At 40.0% G+C, this 22,405-nt stretch overlaps 1 protein-coding gene across 2 annotated transcripts in view; it reads left to right on the plus strand.

The window, feature by feature from the left end:
• The first annotated feature begins 2,021 nt into the window (after positions 1-2,021).
• ADGRL4 (adhesion G protein-coupled receptor L4) overlaps positions 2,022-22,405 on the plus strand; it is a 74,779-nt gene continuing 54,395 nt past the window's right edge. For both annotated transcript variants that reach the window (XM_005507904.3, XM_005507905.3), the window contains exons 1-2: positions 2,022-2,761; positions 4,400-4,549. In XM_005507904.3, the coding sequence (XP_005507961.2) occupies positions 2,740-2,761; positions 4,400-4,549 (172 nt within the window). In that variant the 5' untranslated portion in view covers positions 2,022-2,739. The remainder of the gene's footprint in view (positions 2,762-4,399; positions 4,550-22,405) is intronic.

The following is a 22,405-nucleotide window of genomic DNA, read 5'->3' on the forward strand; positions in this document are numbered from 1 at the left end:
GCCAATAGATATTATCAGTAAATCCTCCTGGTTTAATCTCCAAAATGTCTCAGAAATCTCCCATTTCCTCTTCATTTTCCCCATACAGTCTTTGTCAGGTCCATCCTTCTCCACATCCATGCCTACTGCGACCTTGATGTCTTCAGCCTCTAACTGACACTCACATTAGCCAGTTTTTAAAGTAGTCTAATGCAAAAGTAATCCACTGCTCCCAGTATTGAGATCTCATTAAGATATTCCTAAATCCCTCTTCTTCACTGTCTCCCTATTGCCTTCTAAATCTGATCAAAGCTCCTTTTATCACCCAGAGTTCCTCTTGACCTAACCTTCTTGTTTTCTGTCCTTGCTCTGTTCTTCCACATATTTCTTCTTTATGTGCTCCCTCCTCACCCATTGCCGGTCGCAAATGTAAACCACTTGCCAGTTGGACCTGTGCACTGGCTTTGATGTTGTCCACTATAACTGTAAGTGGGGTAAGTAGTTCAGCAATACTATTCCAGATGGAAGGTATCCTGATGTGATTGGCATCGCCCCTTGGTAGTTTGAACCACTGACTACTAAAAAGCAAATTATCTTGTGCTTTTCTAGTAAAAAGGCATTTGTCTTCTCATAGTGAAATTATGTCTTTTTCTGAGTCATCCTCTATTTCTCCTGTGTCCTTAGGCCTTGAATAAGAAAAGGAAGTAAAGTTTCTGCTACCAATTTACTATCACTATGATTCATGAAGTTGCTCTCCAACCGGTCTATCCAAACACCCCTGGCAGAAAGCTTATGTCTAGATAAATTGAAACACACGTCTTTGACTTTTCAAAACTATGTCTCCAACTCTTAAGACCTGAATTTTAGGTTATTCTTGCTCTCTCTACTTGCTTACTGTTAAAAACCTCTTAGCTTGATTTTGGTGAGTGAAAAAACCCAGGGAAATAAGGTATAATTTTTGCATTATAGGCTTTCCAAACCCAGCCATTATTAGTCTGCTGGAATTCAGCGCGTGTCAGCATGAAGGACAGGACATGTAGATCAAAGCTCCCTTCAGTTCATTTGGCTTTCTGTTCCTCCGTGTCCCCATGTATTAGATTACGGGAAAACTTAACAAAACAAACTAGCTCCTAGTCCTTCCTCTCTTCCCCTTAAAGACCTCCCCCCCTCACAAAATCAAACAGTCTTCCTACACCTGGACCTTTTGTTCATTATTCTGTGGGTCATCGAAAATTAACATCCGGTTGCTGGAGCTTCCTCTCTCTCTGCCAAGGTACTACAGAAGTACTTTGTGCCAGCCAGACACCTACGTGCTGTTTCTACATGCCTCACACCTCCTTGGCCTGAGTAGAGTTTAACCTGTTGAACTCCAGCCAGCAGCAGTCATAAAGCTGGAAAATGATGGTGGGCAAATATTTCCTAACAAGTTTAGAAAAAATGTGTCCACATCCACAGATAATTCTTAAGAGCAGGCTGATGTCTTCCCATCAGTTCCCTATGAAAGTTCCAACTTCAAAACTTTCTAGTCAGACATGAGATATTTTATCATAACAACATTCCAAAGCCTCATGTCCATTTTATTTAGTTTAGAGATACTCTTCGTTCTTCCAGCAGTGTACTTCTTTGTGCATGTCCCTCTGATTCCAGCTATAAAGACAGACATATATCAATGCTTCAGTTTTATAGTGCTTCAATATGTGAGTCATCATCTCCAGGAAGCTGGGAAGTGATGGTATGCACATTATCCGTAACAAGATTAGAGAAAATGTTTCCATGTCCATGCATAATATAAGTACATGCTGAAGTCTCCTCAATTAGGATGCTATAATGAGAACTGTTCTCACATTTAACACAAAGACACGCAAACAGTTTACCAAATTCACTATATTGTGTATGTCCTATTATACAACACCCTGTTTCGGTCCCATAAACCCATAGAAACTTCGTTTTCTTTGGCTCCTGAGATTCCTAGCCATACAATTGCCTTCCTGCCTCTTTCCTCCCTGCGTATACATCTTTGTTTTCCTTACAAAGCAGAGTTCAGTGGATTTCCTGTACCTCCTCACAGGCCACTACCCTTAAAGCCACATTGCTAGGCTGCAGTAAGGATCTGTCCCAAAACTGAAGAAAGCAGTAGGAAAAACGATTACAGCCAGCCAAGATTGTCTCCAAAAACATGGGTCTTGGGGCTCACATACATGCAGCTCACCAGGAAAAGGTGGAAGGAAGCTTGTAGACAGTTCCTTCCAAGCTTGTAAACCCTGAGCTAGTTACTAATCTCCTCCACCTCTTCCTCACCCTCCCTGACCTGCTCCACCATTCTTCTGCCTCTCCTTTACTCCTGCCAGCAGGCTGTGGCTCACCCCTTCGACCTTCATCCTTCCCTGCCCCAGGTGCTCTCCCAAAAAGCTCTTTTAACCCATTCCCCTCTAACCCCCTCACCCCTGAATCTTCTCCAATATCCCGTGCAAGACCCAGGCTCGTGCTTCTCTTGTACTTTCTCATTTATTTCCTGCTTACCAGAAGACCAGGTCCTCAGTGTATGCTGACCCTCCCTGTCCTGCCTGTGAGTCTTGGGAGCTTTTGGAAACGTGAAGTTCAGGAGAAAGAGCAGCGTCAGGGCAGCGCCTGCACCCGGACGTCGCTTTCCTGATAGGCATGTGTGCGTATTTTGCACATAGTCCCACATTGTAAGGCAGGGAGGTGTTTTCTGTGAAACAGGGACTCTGCACCGGGCACCGCGCAGCAGCAGCATCACCAATGAAACTGCTCCCGTTCCTAGGTGGGTGAAATCTCCTTCCCTGGGGAGCAAGCGGCAGGTGGGAAGGGAGTGGGGTTCTGGCAGGGAGACCTATGGGGCAGCGGTGCTGGGGTGGGGGAGGAATTAGTGTGTTTGGATGGTGGAAAGCTGCTGAGCATGTGGGACTGAAAGCTCCCATAGCTTTGATTAGTGCTGCTGCTGGATTTCGTAATTGCATGGTTAGGATCACCCCAAAATCACAAATGCCAGTCTTTATCTCACGGTGGCTTTTGTTCTGTAAAAACCAGAAACACTGAGTGTTTGTGTGGGTTTGGGTTTTGTTTGTTTGTTTCTGGTTTTTTATTGGTTTCTTTTGTTTGTGGGGTTTTTTTGTTTGTTTTGTTTGTTTCTGGTTTTGTATTGGTTTCTTTTGTTTGTGGGTTTTTTTTGTTTGTTTCGTTGTTGTTGTTGGGTTTTTTTTTGGGGGGGGGGGGGGGGGCTGCTGGTTGGTCGGTTGTCTTTTTTTCGTACCCCATCTGCTTGGGAGATTTTTAGATTTTACGTGCCATAAACAGTAAAATGACAGCGGAACCCCATAGGTTCTTGTTTTAATCTCTGGAAGGTAGTCTCCTCGAAAACAGAAAGAAAATATGAAATTGGGTGATCCCTAAATTGATTTAGATTATATATAATTGTTAAAAAATTCTGTGTAATTTTTAGTCTTTTTAATTTTTCATGAAATTTTAATTTGTCTGAGAAAACAATGCCTCAGTGGGATTTCCTGAAGCAATGAAACCTATGGTTGTAACACTAGGCTAGCAAAGATCCACAATAACAGTTGAGTAGGGTGAAGCAGAACTACAGGGCAAGACAGCATCCAAAAAGGGCTTTGTGTTCTGCAACGTTAGTTATGTCCTGATAACAATTTATAAATTGCTAGGTAAAAAAACTTACTTTCCCCTCTGAGTTAACTGCCTCATTTCTAACCTGTTACAGAATAGGTATAATTTATTCAGTGAGCTATTAGTTTTCTCAAATGGGGAGATTCTTTTTTCCTTTGTGCTGAAAACCATAAGCAGTCATACAATGGGAAAGTAGTTATACTGTTTAGGAATCATTCAGTGGATGGAGAAAAAAAAGACAGTGCTTTCATAACATGGAAATGGTATTTTAAGAAATTAGATAATTTGGACAAGTTTTTAAACTCTAGTGCCATAATGCACTAAATACTGTGACATGTCAGTTTAGTTTCTCAGACCATTGCATATCTGTTAGCTACACAGTATGGAAGGGTGTAGGGTGGCTTGGATAACACTAAATACATAATTCAAAGTGCAAATAAATGGCTGTGCTTTTCTGGAAAGTACTAGAGAGCTTTGAAAGCCTTTCAAATGTTTTCCCTGGATCACTGAGTAACTTCTACACTGTTTACCAGTTTTATACCAGTTGAGCACATACACAAGTTTTTAATCCACAGTGTCCGCTGTTTCTAGCCCCTGTGTGGTTTTACCAAAGTCCCCGTAGTTGGTGGCCCTGGCCCCGTCCTGCGATACAGCTGAGTGTGATGTTAAGTTTAGTGGAATACACCAATTTTATGGGCATCTTTTGCCCAGATCTGTTTTTAGAGCTTGGAATTGGGTGTTTAGATAAACAAATAAGTCTCATTTTCCTCTGCTCCAGTTCTGATTTCCAGTCTGCTGGACTGTGGCTGTACCTCTGCAAACTGCAACATGACATGCCACAAAGACGCCCGGTGTGAAGTTCAGGGTGGGACAACAGGCTGCTATTGCTCCCAAGGATATACAGGAAATGGCATAACGTTCTGTTACGGTAAACAGATTTCACCTATATGCATGTCTGTTACGTGCTTGCTTGAAAAACTTAGCAAGAGCCCGCTGGCTCAAGGATTAAACTTAATGTCACATCTTGTACTAACATGTTTGCAAAGCCAAAAACATTAGAAGTTTCTGAGAAATTCTACAACTTTCCCTCAACCCAGTATTTTAGTATAGCACACCATGCATCCCAGCTGGGTATGACCTGTTTTCCAGCTTCAGTTTTGTTCCTTTCCTTTTCCATGAGAGATGCTGATGTGTCTTCTCTGATTCAGCTTTAGCAATTTCCCTTGTGACTCAGGACTTCTGAAGCTTGGAGTTGGCATGACTGCCACTTTACAGCCCTCACATCTCATCCACACACAAATAACAATAGGTCACTCTTCCCAGCAGCTGATCATGGACAAATAACACAGCTCCTGGGCTAGTCCAGAAGACTGAGGAGATGTGTGGTGTGCCACAGAGACATGTCTGCTTGCAAAGCCAATGTTAACTTTCCCATTACAGCTATTTGCAAGGGAAATATGCCAGAAATCCTATGGAGACGTCTGCCTCTAGATGCCTTTATCCTCCAAGGAAAAAGATGTTTTCCATGCCTCCATTTTTGAGTCGTCCTCCACTAAGAATAGCTCAAGTACTTATTTCCACTGTTAGATATAGCTATGCCCAGCTGCAGGCAGGCTGAAATTCATATGAATCTTGTCAGTTTTCAGTGTCCTGAGAAGCAGTTATTAATATTAACCATCCGTTTGGTTAGATTTATGTGTTTCATGCATCTTGGGAAATTTAGCAGTAACAGAGGCACTTTGATTTGCTGTGAGCACAGGTAAGTGACCCACCTTTAGTTTGGATTTTTATGGCTCATTTGCCATGGTATACTTGGAAGTGTGCTTGTTTTAGGAAAATTAAGAATGTGAAGAGGATTTTGCTTTTTTCCTGCCTACCCTTTTGTAAGCTGGGAATGCTTGGAGAAAAATATAGTTGGCTAAAATAACAAACAATAAAGAGTCACCAAAATTGTAGATTTAGTTTGGAAGAGGCTTCTGGAGGTCATTTGGTCCAGCTCCCCACTCACAGCAGGTCCAACTTCGAGAAGGTTTTTCATGGCCTTTTCCAGCTGAGTTTTGAGTATCTCCAGGGATGAAGATTGCACACTTCTCTGGACCCCTATTCCAGAGCCTGACTACTATAATATTGAAAACTTTTTTCTCATATCTATTTGTGGTTTCTCTTGTTGCAGCTTGTAACTTTTGCCTCTCGTGTGCACTTACCATTGTACATTTCTATTAATAGTTTAGCTTCATCTCCTCTGTAAACCCCCATGAATCCCCGTTAGGTAGCTGTAGACAGCAATGTGATTTCCTCTTTGCCTTCTCTTCTTAGGCCTGAACACTGTTCTCCTCAGCCTCTTCTTTGCATCACGTGTCATGTAGTCACTAAACATATTTCTTAAATTCAATGCTAACGTTGCCCTAAATATAGGTCCATCATTATTTGTCTATTGAACTGGTCAAATGAAAATAAGAAGAAATGGCCTTCACCACACTAGTATTGTATTTGCACTAATTCAATTTTACCATCATGAGTAGGATGGTTGATTTGAAAGTTAAGTGCACATTATGTTCGCAGAGTCAAGGGCCTACACTTGTGGATAATGCAGAGAAAGAAGAAAAACAAGTCAATGTTTAGCAATACTACCCAGAACAAATCAAACCAGCATTTGCTTATCTGCCATGATCTGGTGTCCTCTACATTGTCTGGTTTTTTCTAGAAAGTTGTGATTATGAGTGATCAATTAAATTTACAGTGAAGATACCTGTTGTTCTTCACTGACATTGCTGATGTTATTAAATCCCCTTGTGTGAGGATGGATTTATCTTACCTTCCATGTTCTTTTTTCTCATACAGTATCTCCTTCTTTCTTCCTCTCTTTCTTTCTTTCTTGTATTTTTTTCTGGGGAAAGCTACATTCAAAATTAATAAAAACATTTATCAATCATTTAAAGAAAATTCAATACAGTGAAACATACATTCACAAATCTTGTGAATTAATTAATTGTTTATTAATAATTATACTAAGTGTTTGGAAGCATAATCTTAAAAATAAAATTTCCAATGTCAGTCCAGGCAAACCAGTTACTACATGTATTTGTGGTGCTTTGCAGTTAAGTGGCAATCGTTTGAAGCAAGCCTCATGTCAGGAGACCAATACTTTCTCTGGTAAAATACCTCAACAACCACCAAAGTCACTTACCCTCCAGCTAAGCAGCAAAGCTTGTATCAGCACAATGTGGCTATTGCCCCTCAAAGAGAGACGATGGTTCTCTAGGGCAGCATGTTACACGGTGCATTATTAATATTGTGCAGTAGTCCTCTAATAGCATAAACAAGTAACCTGAACTTTAATTGGGTAGGCTCTAAAAAGGATTAGAAATATAGGCTGAACCCCATCATAAACAGTTTAAAGCTACCAAAACATAAAGCAAAGCCTCAGTTGTTTAATGATGTATTAGGTGTTGCTGTCCTGTGTGGTGAAAGCAGCAGGTGTATCTGCTGTTCTGGAGATAGCTACTTATTTTCCTGTAGTTAATACTATTCGACTTTTACAATGGGTAGTCCAGTCACCTTCAAAGGAGATCATCAATTATGTGCTAATACAATCATTTTCTAAAGAGTATAGACAGTACCTTGTGTTTACATATTTGCCCTTTTAGTTATTTAGATAGATTGTGAAAGTCATAATTACTGTCAACAACATTATTAATTTTGCATAGAGTAGAACCAGCTTCTTCATAGTGCTTATCCTGATAGACAATTAAAGCAGAACAGTGGTTGTTTTGAGAGTTTGTTCTGGAACGAGCAATGCTTTCTTTTTCCTTGTGAAAATGCTGAACAACAGAGAATGCTAGATTTTAGGTTAGTCCTCTTAAGCTTGTGTAGCTGGAAATTGTCCCTTTTTATTTATAGGAACATTCTCACTGTATTTAAAAGGTTTACATTTGTTTTTCTACTTTCACTTGCTTGTAACACCTCTTAAATACTTGTTAAAGTTATTTTGCTAGCTCTGTCTTTTCAATGTGATACACTTAGACATTTTCCCTTGAGTTTACTGTGCTGCAAAAGGCAATAATGCCCTGCTACATTTATTTCCCAGCACCATTATTGATGAATCATGAATCAGTGATGTCAGGATACCTTAGGAATGGGGTTTGTTAGTTTTTACTTTGCTCCCTTTGCCAGCTGGCTAAGTGAATGCAGAAAGCTGAAGATTATTGGATTTGCTGTGTATAGATAAAGACATATAGATATGAATTTAATTTCCTGGTGTCAAAGTCATGGCTTTTAAAATAATTATCCTCTTACAATCTTTCCCATAAGATTTCAACCACTTTAAATTAGGTCATGTTTTGGACTTTGCAAAGGCATACTTTGGCCAGTCTAACAAAAAGCTAATCCTCTTCATAATCTCATTGTCTTCAGCAAGAATATGTGCAGAAATGCACATAGTCAGGAGAATAACTGATTGTAGGATTTGGCCTCTTTTATAGATTGGAATTATAACTTACATAGCAATAAATTCCTTCTGTATAGTATCTTCCAGAAAACCGTAAATGAGTCACCTTGTCAAGCTTTATACCTCTGAGGTACAAAATACTATCCCGTGCTTCTTACTTATTTTGTATTTATATTCCTTGCTTTATGTAGTATAAGATAAAAGAGAATGGCCTCTGAAAATGTAACTATTTGCCTTTTAGGACTCTGTTCTTGAACAGATGTGTATTCTGAATGTAATGCATGAGGTTTTAGCTTCACATTATCATATACCTAATTGAAACAGGACAACTAGAGCTCTTGGCATAAAAATAAGAATATATGCAGATAAGACTGATTTATAGACAACTCCCTCTTGTGCAAAAATGCCATGGATTTTTTACAGATAAATAGCATATATTGGCCACTATTTTAAATCCATTTCTTCATATAAAAAGTGTTGACCATATAAATTAGGTGTTGCTCATAAACCCAGCTTTCTTCCAAAAGCAAATTAAAGGAAACAAACACAATTTCAGATTCTTTAGAGAAGATTGGGGTGGAAGTAAAACTTCACAGAAGCCAATATTTTATTTTTAAAACAGAAGGAAGAATGAGTTGGCATCACCGATGCTTTCCTAAGCAGCTCTGCTGTTTTAATACTGGCTACTTCTTGACTGGTGACTGCCAATTTGCTGTTTTGCTGGCACACTGTAGGAAATTAAAGTAAACAGTGTGATCGCAGTGTTTACTTTAACTTTGTAAAATACGGAAGGAAAATGAAGCAGTGCTGTTTGTTCCAGGAGGGTAGGCAGGCAAGCAGGAAAAGTCTGAACACAATATCCCTCCCAGATATCCCTACACAACATTCCCTTGTAAATGTCGTTTGAAAATTATACCACAAAATTAATCAGTCTTACTTGTAAAATAGTTACAGTTCTTCCAGAAATAGTGAGCAGGGACATAGACTATCAGGCACTGACTCTCTTTCTGAAGTGTAGTGTAGGAGGATTTATCATTTGCTAGAGGCAAAAAATACATCAGTGCAAAGTAGTATTTTATATCAAAATGTAGAATCTCTGTTAGAACACAGGGCAATTTGTGTAAACTCAGCTGAATAAAATTGAAAGCCTACTCAATATCTGAACACAAACATATTTTCTTGTTTTAGTGAAGGTCATGCGACTAACTCCCTGGCTTTTGCCAGCTGTAAAAAGGTGCTTTCCTGTGAGACATCACCTCCTTGCTCTAAGGTAACATCGCTGTGTCCCACCATCAGCTTTTACTGCAGTCACTGAATTTGTTTTGATTCACTGGTGTCACCATTGCCACTCTGAAGCACCCAATCAGTGTATAGTTTTGAGGGAATTTTTACCTTTAACATTAACATGACCCTGTAAAACCGTTGTGTATAATATTTAACTCTATCCAGAAGTGTCCTTCAATAGAAAACTATCTAATCCAAATGCTAGTTCACCAGAGGAGAAGTTTTTTGTGTTACCAGCAGGCATACATCACTGCATGTCACTTCTGTGTTTACCAAATAGTCTGAAATCACTGATACGGAAGATCCAATCCACACACTTCCTAAATTCATTTCACTGCTATCAGTTACCACAAGCTATAAAAAAGGCAAATTGCAGCTGCTCTAGCATAGCACAGCAGGAGAAAGATATGCCTTAGCCAAACACTAATAACAGGGCTCAACACAGCGGGTGACAGCTTGGAAAATTTGGGATGTGCTAAGCAGGAGGTCAAAGCAAACCACAAATTCCCAGCCCTTTTGACACACTCCTCATAGCTTCTGGGCTCTTCTCTCACCCTTTTTCCTTTCGGCCTTCTTCCTGTGTCTCCCTGTCTCTCCTGCTTTGCCTCCAAATTCTGCTGGACCTTTTACACAATTTCAGGGTGGAACATGGTAAAACCAGAGCATGGGCTGTGTGAAAGGGCAGAAGTCTTTGAATTCAGGATTCCTACTTCAGGTTTCATGTCTGGTTTATGGTGATCCCAAGACGTGTTAGGAGGCACCAACCTGTTTATTACATATGGAGGTATTATATTTAATTAAGCCCATGCCTTCAGAGTTCTTCTCCAGGGGACAAAATGTTTTCTTCCCTTCCACGTCTTCATCAGTCGTAATGTAACTGAATATTTTTCGCTTTTTCTTGAAGCGCAGACATTGCGGAGCTGTGCAACGTTACTCAGCTGAGGTATCTTGGTCCCACATTCCAGATTAAAACTGGAGGTAGATCATGGAATTGAAAAGCCTGGACAAATTATCTGGGAGGATTTTATATTATGGTGCATGACAGTCCCCTTGCCTGGGAAACATTGGGTGTTAATGTAGAGATTAATGCAGCAGATTCCTGGCCATTTGGGGACCTACAGCTTTATGTATAGCTTTTACCTTTTAATGTGCAAGATGTTACACTTTTCTGTGAATTTGGGAGGGGTTTGATGGCTGTGATGTGTGTAGACTGCTGGGGACTAACCAGCTGTTGCATGGTTGCCTTCCAGTCGTAATGGATGGAGCTATGTTTATGTTCCTGAAAATAGCCATACCCTTGGCTAACACTAGTAGTCAAAACAGTGGTTTTGCAGAGTTGACTTTACTTTTTATAACTGAAATTGCTTATTGTAACTAGCTACTATTGAAAGTATATTTTAGTTGAAGCTTTTAAGAGGAAATGGAAATTTGAAAGGGGAGAGCGTGTTACAACAGTGCCTGGTGATGCATGAGAACATTAGTTAGATGGAAAGCAGTGCAATATTTTTGAAGTAACAATATGATCCTGCTGAATAAGACACAGTGGAGGCTGTCTTATTCCAATTGTCTTACTCCTATAAATGGCTGAGTCCATGAATTTTTGACTTGAAGCATTTTATGCAAAGTGCCAAATCCAGTTTTCTCACTCATATGAAAAAATCCCTTCCAGTTTCTCACTTGAATAAGACAGAAATTTTCAGAGGGTTCCTACTGCCAGAAAACGCAGTTTGCCTGGGCCAGAGATACAGCCCACTATAATAAGGTGTAAGATTGACCCTGATCTTAATAAGCCTTGGACCAAACCCATGATAGACTCATAACATTCAAAATTTGAGCCAAAAAAAACAAGCAGCTCTATCTTTTTTTTTCCATGTTTTTGTTTACATTTTCTTGAAACAGTACTTTGAGCGTGACTGAAATACAGTAATGCATTTTGTGAACAGGTCAGGAAGAAACAAAACTTCTTCTTGTTACATCTTTAATCATATCCAGTCTCTCTTTTAAATTAGTCCTGTTTCCATCTAAGAAGATTTAAAAATATGTGTAGATTATGTGGTGGAAAGGAGTTAGTTGTCTCTCTCAAAAATGTACCCAAACTTTCAAGCTGATCAGCTGCACATGGATGGTTTCTTATTTGTTTAATTCAAAAATGTGTTTTAACCCTTGCCAAATAATGCTAATTTCCTTTCTTCAGAAAATACTCTTTTCATCCTGCTTTATGGTCCTAAGAATCAATCAATATGTTACATGTTTAGAGGATGTGGGAAAATTCATTTAAGGAGCTTTAAACTTATTATCTCAGAGTCTGCTTACTTTGTGTCTGCCAGAGATATGATTCACTTCCTGGATCTTTAGCATCTGAAGTGGTCCCAAAAGGTCCAACAGTAACAACACATTATTCTCACTTGCTGGTTTGAAGTAAAAGGATGGAAGATATTTCCAGAACATGTATTCTCATACATGTACACTAAATGTACACAAATGTGGACACAGGGACCTATGCATAAGTAGGTATGTGAATAAAAAGCAAACTTTTCTGTGAAAAAATTTAAAGCAAACTCAAAATTGTCAGGTTTATGCATTCTGAAATTAGCTTTTGTTAAGAAAAGACTAGGATTTATTGGAAAGAAATTGTTTTGATGAATTCTACTTCCTTGAGAGATCTTCTGTACCTCGGTTTGCACACTGTAGAGCCTGCTACAGCTGTGGGATTCTGCAGCTGCCTTTGGGGCTATAATGTTAGTGTTACCCATGTAACGAGGAAAGTATCATAAGGAATTACACACATAAGAGACAATAGTGTAATTTCTGTGCAGCTACATAGATTTTCAGTCTGTTATACTGATTTTACTTTTGTCTCTGTTCAATAACTCATAGAATTCAATAGCAGAAAAAAAAAAAGTGTTCTTTTAGGTTTATTTTTGTTTGGGTTGGTTTGTTGGTTTGTTTTCCTCTTCCAGAATAAACTAGCCAGGAGTGGTGAAGTTGTCTGTAACTTCATTTGAAATGTGTAATTTGTCTAGGATGATACGCTGGTGAACAATTTTTCTGTGTATGACTGTGAAAAATTGCCGGCTGAGCTGTTGGCAGACAGAATATCAAACCCCGCTCAGGCCCGCGTATATGAAAGAGTTTAAGAAGGTAATTGACACTTTGGGCCTCTATTTGCCAAAGAAAGAGATAATGACATTCTCCAAGAAGATTAGAATCTAACCAAACATTGTGCTCTAAATATAGAGCACAAAGCCAGGTGATGTTTGTGAAAATGCTGCTCGGCTGCAGGAGGAGGAGGGGGCTGAAGGACTGCAATTTTGCACTGTATATTTTTTAGGTACACAGATTTAATTTAGAGATTATGGTTTGAAAATGAAATTTACAGTATGTGTGTTTTTCGGCGATAAGAAATTGATTTTTTGACCTTGGTACACACTAATTGAAATATCTGGCACTGTATTTTGCTGAGGTTAAAGGAAGCCATATACGCCTGGAACTGCATTCTTCTTTCACCTTGAACTGCGCAGTTAATCACCAGCACAATCACTGACAGGAAGGAAGCGGCTGTTTCACCGTGGTACAAGGAAGTTGAATAATATCTGTTCATTGTCTAATGGATAGGTTGTTGTGTGATTACTTTGGGCTAAGTTTAAGAGATTCGCGATAACTTCAAAATGGAAGCTTCTGGTGGAATTAACATTCAACGAGCACCACTGGCCAGAGCTTCACCTGTGGCCGCGCAGCGGTCAGAGCAGAGGCGCGGGGGGTTCTGCTCTGATCTGCCCCCACGCTCGTGGCTGCTCATTTTAGGCTGAGACAGCTCTGTCCTGTGCTCTCTGCTGCTGTGCCAGGAGATGGCACAGGGAAAAGGCTCTCTGGCTGTGCTCCCCCACATGCTATTCCAGCGACGGGGAGGAGAGAGCAGCACATGGACAGCTCTTGCCCTTGGACCTTTATTCCTGTGCATCCTTCTGCTTGAAAGGCCAGTTGTAGCATTTAGGAAGAGCAGCTACGCCCACAGGGTCTCAACTGGTGGGTTTTTGATTTGTCTGCTTTATTTAACTGGGTTTCTGTCTTTGCTTAGATTTGTACAACTGTGGCAGTCTAAAGTTGTCTATAAACTAGTGTGGCAGGGTGTCCCATTATTTTGCTTATTACTTAATGTCACACATTTGTTAGGTTGGCACAAGATCATGTTTTTCAAAAAGGGAAATGAAAGCTCCTGAAAAGTCTTGACAATAAATGGTTATTTGTTCAAAAACAGCCAAGTCCAATCTTTGTTTATGTTAGTAGGCTTCGTGTAATGGTGTGGCAATAAAGAAAAATAGCTCTTCAGGATATGCTTTGGCTTTTATGTTTTATTTGTAATGAAAGCTATGCACATAGGCAGCAATCTGCATAAGTTACAGTGAGGGAGAACATAAGCGGAGATGGTGACTTGCATGTTTATATTATTTAGTACTTATTTGGGTAAAAGCATCTGAATCTCAATTTTAAAGAATGTGAAATTAGGCTGAAATATTGCAGTTTTTATTCCCAGAAATTTAACCAAGGAAATTTAACCAAGAGAAAAAGTGAATTCATCCTACACCAGGAGACCACTGCTTCTCTCCTGCGCTATCCATGCAGAGGGGCTGCAGGTCTATCTCCAGGACCATTGCTCTGTCTTCTCATGTTTGGTCCCAGGTTGGGAGAGAGCCTGGTGATCCTCACTGCTCTCTTAGAATTATAATGGCTTTTGGTATCCCCAAAGTTCAAATGGGCTGAGGCCAGCATAGCCCTGACTCACAGCTTGTGTCAGGAATGTCGTGGAGGACAGCAAGTTATTGCAGCAGTGATCTCGGCACCGCATGAAGGTCTTCATCACTGATCTCGTAAACATCAGAGGCCCTACAAAAATGGCAGAGAAACTCTTCAGGATGTCATCAACTGAAAAAGAATTTCAGCTAAGCTCTGCAGGCCTAAATAGGAGCTCTGAGACTTGCATTTGTTCTTTGTGGTGATGGAAAATGAGTAGGGGGAAAATCATGTTATGGTAGAGGCTTTGCCTTACTTTTTGTCTTGAATAAATCATTTTGGTGGGTAGCATTGATCCTGACAAACCTCTACCTTTTCAAAATCAGACCGTAAGAAATTCAGAAGGGAGATCAGTGGAACCTGGAGGTACTCAGGCAAACAGCTTTGGGCCCTTTGTGCCTATCCAAAACATTTCATTATTTAGAGCTATGATGAAGCATGCATCAATTCATAAATGTGACCCACTGTGCAATATAAAAATATCAATATTTCTGTCCCGTTGTGTAAGTGATATCTGGTGCATACAGAAAGAAATTCATCTCCTTAACTACCACAGAGAAAATGAGAAAGGCAAATAGCCTTCAAAAGTGTATTGACTTGAAAGCAGAGATGAGGAGAAGTTTCTAAAACTCAACACAACTTTTCATCTTGCCCAATCAAAATAGAAACTATGCGGAGCAGCAGTTGTAAATCATACAGAGCTGTCTTTTGGCCGCTTTTTTAGGGTTGTCATGCAAATATTGGTATGTTGATTCCGCAAAGCTTTCATCTTACTCAGCTCTATGGTTAAAATCTGGGAAATTCTTACTAAGGCTATTTCTAGAAAATGAGGTCACTTCAGGGGTGCACCATCTGTCATCACAGCTCTCACAGGAGAAGCTGGGTGTTCAGTCCTAGGTGTGTAGGACACAGGGTGGGCTATAGGAGTGTTGAGCTCCATTTGCATCATTTTGCACTGAGGCTTAGACAGATGTCAAAGGAGAGACTGGGATAATATTTACACAGCTGTTGGCTGCAAAGGAAAGGACTGTTAACTGAACTTTTTGTACATCTCCTTGAATAAACAGGTAGTATGCTAATACCACCAAATGCTTCTTGTTGGAGGGAAGGGATGTGCTAAGAGGCCTCTGGGCTGTATTCTCTGTTCTCAGAGGAAGCTATTGCAGTTTTATTAGCTGTGAAGTGCTCTTGAATTATTATTCAAGGTTTGGCCTTATACTGATGAACACTCACAAAACTTTAAACTTGACAATGGGACATGACTCTCAAGGAATGCCATGCAGACAGCAGCATTCAAGCTTGAGCTTGATATTCAAACTAGTAAGGGGTCTGTGCTTCAACATGGACATCTGGTTTTGAGTGCTGCAACAGAAATCCAAGTGCAGGGCTATTTCTGCTTTCACTGGCAGTGTGGTAAAAATAGTCTCTTGATATCCTTGCTGCCTCTATTCTTGTTGCAGTAAGGAATAGCAAGAGCACGGATGAGTACAGTAATGTATTTTATTATAGTTTCCTGCAGAAGGGGTGATGCTGATGACTTCCCTCCAACAGGGAGGTGACTTGCGATTGACTCTTGCAAGCCACAACGACTGTAGGACACAAAGCCACAGTTAGGGGTGGATTTTCCAAGGAAATATTTGTTGAGCAATTTTGAACTGTATGGCTCTATCCTAGGTGCCTAAAGGAGGACTGAGCTGTTTCAAAAGAATAATCCCAGCTGTGGGTGCTGAGCAATTGAAAATCTATCCCTGAAGTGCTGCTTTTTTTCCCCCCTATCATCTGTTGGCAGTTTGGGCTTTTGATTGATTTATTACGTTATTTTTAACTGCAAAGACCCTTTAATTAGGGAGGGGAACTATGTGAATGAGCAGGAGCTGCTGGTGGTAGCAGCTCCTTGCAGTTGGAGATTTGGTAGTTAAATAAGTAGATAATATCCTCCTTATTGAGAAGATTTAGAAAATCATAAGGACTTCACATTATTACAGTGTTTAACATCCGCAAATGGAGGAAAAAAACCCCATAATGGCAATTTTCATTAGCTGCAATGCATGTGGAGGGCTCTTTTTCTTTCTTTGAACAGCCAAACGCTAAACAATTCCTAAATCCCTCCTTGTTACTTATGTTTTCTTCCTGGTGGTTAAAAACCCTATAAAGCAGAAATTGAAGACTTGCTATTAAAATACTTGCTGACAGCTCTATTCAAAACATCCTTTCAAATAGTGCTATCGCATCATGATTCATCTGCTGTTCTGATATAGTTTCTTTAAAAACAAGTACCTTCCTTCTTGGTTAGGGCCCATCTCTTTTCATTGGAAAATTCTTCCTTTAGACACTTTATTGAATTCCTGCTGCAAACAAGTCTTTCTCTGGTGTGGGGCTGTTTGTGTTACAGAATGCACATAAGCCCCCAAAAAGCACAGTAACAGGCTCATTTGGGATGAAAAATGAGAGATGGTCACAGCATGAGAAGGAAAGCCTGGCCTTTTTCACCTCCTCACCTGGAGTACATTGCCCTGTGCAATTAGCGTAACGAGTCAGGGTTTCTGGCTCAGTGTAATGACCCCACATCCCTCTGTACCCAGCAAGTGCTGGCTGCCCTGTTGGCTGAGGAGCTGGAATACAGCACTGCCCTTCTGTGCACCGGCTGCCACGGCCACGTCTTCACCCGGTGCAAGGCAACACGGCTCCATTGCTGACAGCGGAGTTATGCAGCTCCCACCAGCTGAAGCCTAAACCCCGGCATATCCTGGGGATTAAGTGGTCCCCAGTGAAGCAGAGTGAATTTCACTCTTGAAGCTTGAAGTTAGAATTATTTACAGTCACTTTAACAGGACAACAGCTGCTCTTTACCTAGAGATGAGCCAACAGCACTGAAAGAATTTGGATCTGAATTGCAGATGGATGGATTTCAATTTGATTCAAGTAGCTGGACTGCACGAATCTGTACTGTAAGCTCTCAAAGTCAGAGCTTGAGAGAAAAATCATTAATTTGGAAGCTGATACTCTGAGAGACTTTTATGAAGCAATATATTTTCATAGCAGGCACAGATCAATTTAAAAGTAGTAATCAAGAGCCATGTGCTACGTGTTCACAGGCAGAAAATGTAGAGAATCCAGCCAGAGCCAGACACTTAACATTCAGAGCATTCAGACCAGCACTGAGGATATTGCCTCTATGGAAAATAGTATGGTTCAGCATTAAAGTATTGTGAATTTGTGAGATAATGATAATGCTGTGCAGATATAAAGATGCTGCAAGATTACTGCCAGAAACAAGCTCAACATAAGTTTTCTAGGCAAATTTTGATTTAAGTTCGGTACAAATTTTGGTGGAAGGAAAAGTATCTGCAAATATTCCAGAGAAATAGACTCAGTTCTTGAGACAAAAGAGAAAACTATGATACAATAGAACTCATTGAAATTACTTTTTATCATTTTTGAAAGGCATTCTGTAAATTTAAATAACTACACCAGTATTCATCAAATGAGATTCTGGCCAAAGGATTTTTCCCGTACCAGTCCTCAGAATTTTGTAAGCTGTAACATTCCCTTAAAAAATAAAACATCCACACACTACTGTTTTATGTCATGCAAGCAATAGCATTGTCACTTACATTTACTTGGATATTACTACAGCTAAACTCCTCCTGGAAATTTTTAACCTTGCTTCCTTAGTAGTCTCTTTGGGGATATCTATATGAAAAAATAGTGACCACTGGCAGTGATATTTCAAAAGGCCGATTCATTTGATTTCTCATGGCAGTCATTGAGAGCCTCTGCTCTGTACCATGCTAACTGTCTGAAATCAGATCCTCAGGTATTCAGGATCTATGCTTGGAGCCAGACATGGTTTTCAGTTCCTCGCTGAAGTCATCCTCATACCTTGAAGCTACCTGAAAGCATCTGTGTATGACTTATGCCCTCTCAGGTTGATTTTTCTCTAGTATTCCATATCAATCTTTACCAGCCGGGAAGGAAAGTAGAGAACAATGAAATCTTTAATGGATGGTTTTATTCTAGCTGGTGTGTTCAGGTTTTCTGTGGGAGTGACATTGAAGTGTCATCATCCTCAGTACCTTTGGAACTAAGTTGTCTTCCACTAAATCTAAAAAAAAAAAATAACCTGATGTGAGAACTTACAATGTAAACTCACATATGCTGAAGAATCCACATGGAAGGGTAATTTTACTTTGGATTGAGCCATGAAAACAATTTGAACTTGAGTTTGCATTTCCCTAGCCACCAAACACAAGCAAACTCAAGACATAAAATAGTAGGAAGCTAGGGCTCAACAGTTGCAGGTCTTGTGGAATGTTTTGCTTGTTGCTAGTATTCAGAAACATTTTTACGTGAGATGTTCCTACCTATTTTGCTTGGCTCCATTTTGAGTAACATAATGTTATCTTAAGAGGCAAAATTTTATTTGAACTGAAGAGTCTCATTAGACCTATGGTCTATATAAATGATCCAAAACCTAATTCACAAAATTTAGATCCATATGAAATTCATCATACAAATAAACCATATAAATGGATTAAAAAAAAAATAAATAAAACAATACTGTAATTAAGCACTGCACATAGTTTCACTACAATAGATTAAGACAATGGAATACTTTCACAGGTTTTTCTGTAGCATGTAGAATATAGTGCCTGAAAAAGAAAAACATTTTTGCTTCTATAATGTGGGATCTCTTAGGCAGCTGCTGCAAATAGCCAGAGAATTTATTTGTGCTTTAACACCTCTGAGCAGATTCAATCTGGGAGGGTTGAGTTGATTGTGGAGAGTGAAACTCCTGAAAGATCTTATTATCTCTGTGTCAGTTTTTACTACTTCTGTTCTCTTCATGTTAGTGGTATAAGTAAACTCAGTATACAAAGAAAATAGTGAGATTTTTGCCACTGATTTCTCCTCAGAAAAGTGGCATAATACAACGATGTGAAGACAGACGACTCTCTATTACATTGCTGTATGCTTCTCTATAACACATAACCCGCCAACATTTTTGAAAATCCCAAATGCTGAAATTTATAGAGACTAAAAAATGAGAGTGAAGCCTTTTCTGGGATCTTTTGAGGAAATGTTATAATTAATAATCATCTCCTAGCTGGTTCTGTTGTTATTTCTCTATTCCAACCTTTGACAGACCAGATGTAAATGGCTTTTGACTGGTCTGTCAGTGGGCTCCCATTATTATCAGCTGGGACATAAAAACCTCACGTATTTGTATAGGTAAATCTGGTCACTGACTCTTCCCATTCCGATCCTCTCTGCTTTCCTTCTATATAATATCTCTGTCCTGATTGGTGTTAACAACATCTAGTAATTTACTCTCATCTGTGAATTTATTCTAAGGCTGTTCATATCTTTTTCCAGAGCATTAATAAATATGTAAAATAAAACTGGGCTTAACACCAACTCCTGTAGCAACCCAACTGGATACCTCTTCACAGCTCAGTGCAGTGCTGTTTGTCATGACTCATTATCCTTTGTTTACATTCCTTCAGCCAGCTTTCAATCCACATGACAGCACTCTTATCCAAGACATTATAAATTATTTTTCTAATAAGATTTTGTGTGCCACTGAATCAAATGCTATACTACAGCCCAGATGTATTGCAGCCACTCTGTTCCTTCCGTACACTAACCCAGAAAATCGTGAAGAAGCAATTACATTTGTCTGGCATGATCTGTTCTTTGAAAATACAAACTACGTATTGGTCATGGTACCCCTGTTGTTCCAGATGATTTTTACGCTCATAATATTTATTCCGTTATCTTAGAAGAGATTGAGAGCAATCATACCAGAAGATAACTGCTTCCCTCCCTGTCTTCCCCTTTTCATTGGAGGACTTCCAGCAATTGCTGATTCACACGTAGCATTTTCAGGCAAAGGGGGCAGTGTATCCCAAATGCGCACCTTTCAGCAATGTGGCGTCACATGTGAGGAGTACCACAAGAACACCAGGAATGGCAGAGAGATGCGACTAGCTATAATCCAAGTGATACGGTCAGAGAGACGGGATGGCATGGCATGGCTGTTAGGAGAGGAGGAGGACTGCCATGATGGTCTGAACTGAAGAAAGGAGCAGGGGAAGTCAAAGAGAGTCTCAAAACTGGGAGTTGATTAGACGGAGGATTCTGGAACCGTCAACTCTAGGAATGGATCCCTAAGCTGTCATACATTCAGTGATTTTGTCTGGTGCTGTTCAAACCAGGAACCATGCCTTGCTCTCTTTTGCAGCAGTTCTTGTGCTCCTGCTTGCATCACATGTCACTTGGGTCCTTGGAAAACAATTTTTAAAAGTAATCCAGTTTCTCTGTGTGAATTCAGATGTGGACATCTTGTTTGTGCACTGTGCAGTTTGTAGCCCATCTCTCTTCATGCCATTTGGGCCATGTGGATTATTTGGGACAGGAGCTTTTGCTCTTGTAACCCCATGTTTGGGCCTTGTCACCTACTCAGAGGTCATGGAGCAGATCAACCACCATGTGGCACATACAAGGCAACCAAGCAATCAGGCCCAGGAGCGGCTGAGGGAGCTGGGGCTGTCTAGGATGGAGGAAAGGAGCCTGAGGGGAGACCTTATTGCTGTCTACAACTACCTGAAAGGAGGTTGTAGCATGGAGGGTGTTGGTCTCTTCTCCCAAGTAACAACTGATAGGAGGAGAGGAAATGGCCTTTAGTTGCACCAGGGAAGGTTCAGATTGGATATTAGGAAAAATTTATTTATGGAAATGGTTGCTGGGCATTGGAACAGGCTGCCCAAGGAAGCGGTTGAGTCTTGAAGTGTTTAAAAGATGTAAAGATGAGGTTCTTAGGGACATGGTTTAGTGCCAGAGTTAGGTTATGGCTGGACTCATTGATCCTGAGGGTTTCTTCCAACCTAGATGACTCTATGATTCAAAATGGAACTGCACGGACAGACCTTATACTGGCTTTACCAAGAGCTATTCTTGTGTAAGAATGGCAGGATCACACCGAGGATCAAATCCTCTTTGTGGAGGGATTACATTTCCTGCCAAATGTGTGACATGGTTCAGTTTCAAGCACATACAGAATAAATCTGTGACAAGACAGACATTTAACAGTGGTTTAGTAACCAGGACTGTCATGGGAGACAGCTCTCAGCATCTGATGTAGCAAGAACTTCTGGTCAATGTCAGCATGACCTTGAGATCCACCCTTCTAAAATAATTTCTACGGATAGTGTCTAATTAAGTTTTAATACCAGTTTATATCTACTGCATAAGTGTGGTTTTGTACAGCTAAATTATATTGGGAGATAACCCCTGAAAAGCCACTGCTAAAGAAACTAGTTTTCCTTCTGCCAGCTCTTGTCACCACTCTGCAAATCCTCACGGTCTTCTTTGTGTCACTTACCCACGCTTATCCTTGGACTTTAAAACACATTCATCAAAGAGATAACAGGTTTCATTTTGTATATCGCTAAGGATTACCTTGTGAAAACAATGCTACTGAAACTATGTGATGGCTGACTTGTAAAGAATGTGTGGACACCGTGTACATATTACAAAAAATTCTGTTCGGGTCCTGGAAAAACAAAACAAAACAAAAAACAAACAGCCTAAACTCACTCAAGAGTTTCCTGTTTCTTGCAGTGCAGAATGCCTGCTTTGGCAGCTCTTGAAAGCCAGGCGTCCTGTGCTGGGGACAATCAGAGGCACATACTGTCTCTTCCACCCTGGAAACTAACTGCCAGTGCAGTACATACCCTGCTCAAACTACTCACTTAAGAAAGTATGAGTAATAATGTAATGAGATCTTTCCTTATACAACTATGCAAAAACAAAAGAAAAAAAAATCATTAAAACAGATATGACAGCTTTAAAGATTTTGCACCACCTTCTTCCTCTGGAATTAAAGAATGTTTGAAGCTGACAAACTTGAGTATGTCATAATGGCGACATGATCCCAGGATCCAACACATACTTTAAGATTGCACCGATTAGAATAATGCTCTCATGAATAAAATAATGCAGGCTAAAATGTTGTTTATGATTTCTTTTCTCAGCAGATTAGCTATGTACATCTTGTAACACAGGCTGGCTCTGTGGAATATCAAGCATGGCAAGAGACCTGTTATAAAATGAATTACATTATCCAGCCAAAGCAATATCAGAAATGTCCCAGAGTCTACACTATCTCAATGTTGATTTAAAATCATATATTCATATTACCTTTTTATGTCTAGTAAAGCAATGAGATGGAGCCTTTCTTTTGCCGAAGTTGTATTATCC

Source organism: Columba livia, chromosome 8 (assembly GCF_036013475.1).
Source record: "Columba livia isolate bColLiv1 breed racing homer chromosome 8, bColLiv1.pat.W.v2, whole genome shotgun sequence".
Lineage (NCBI taxonomy): Eukaryota > Metazoa > Chordata > Aves > Columbiformes > Columbidae > Columba > Columba livia.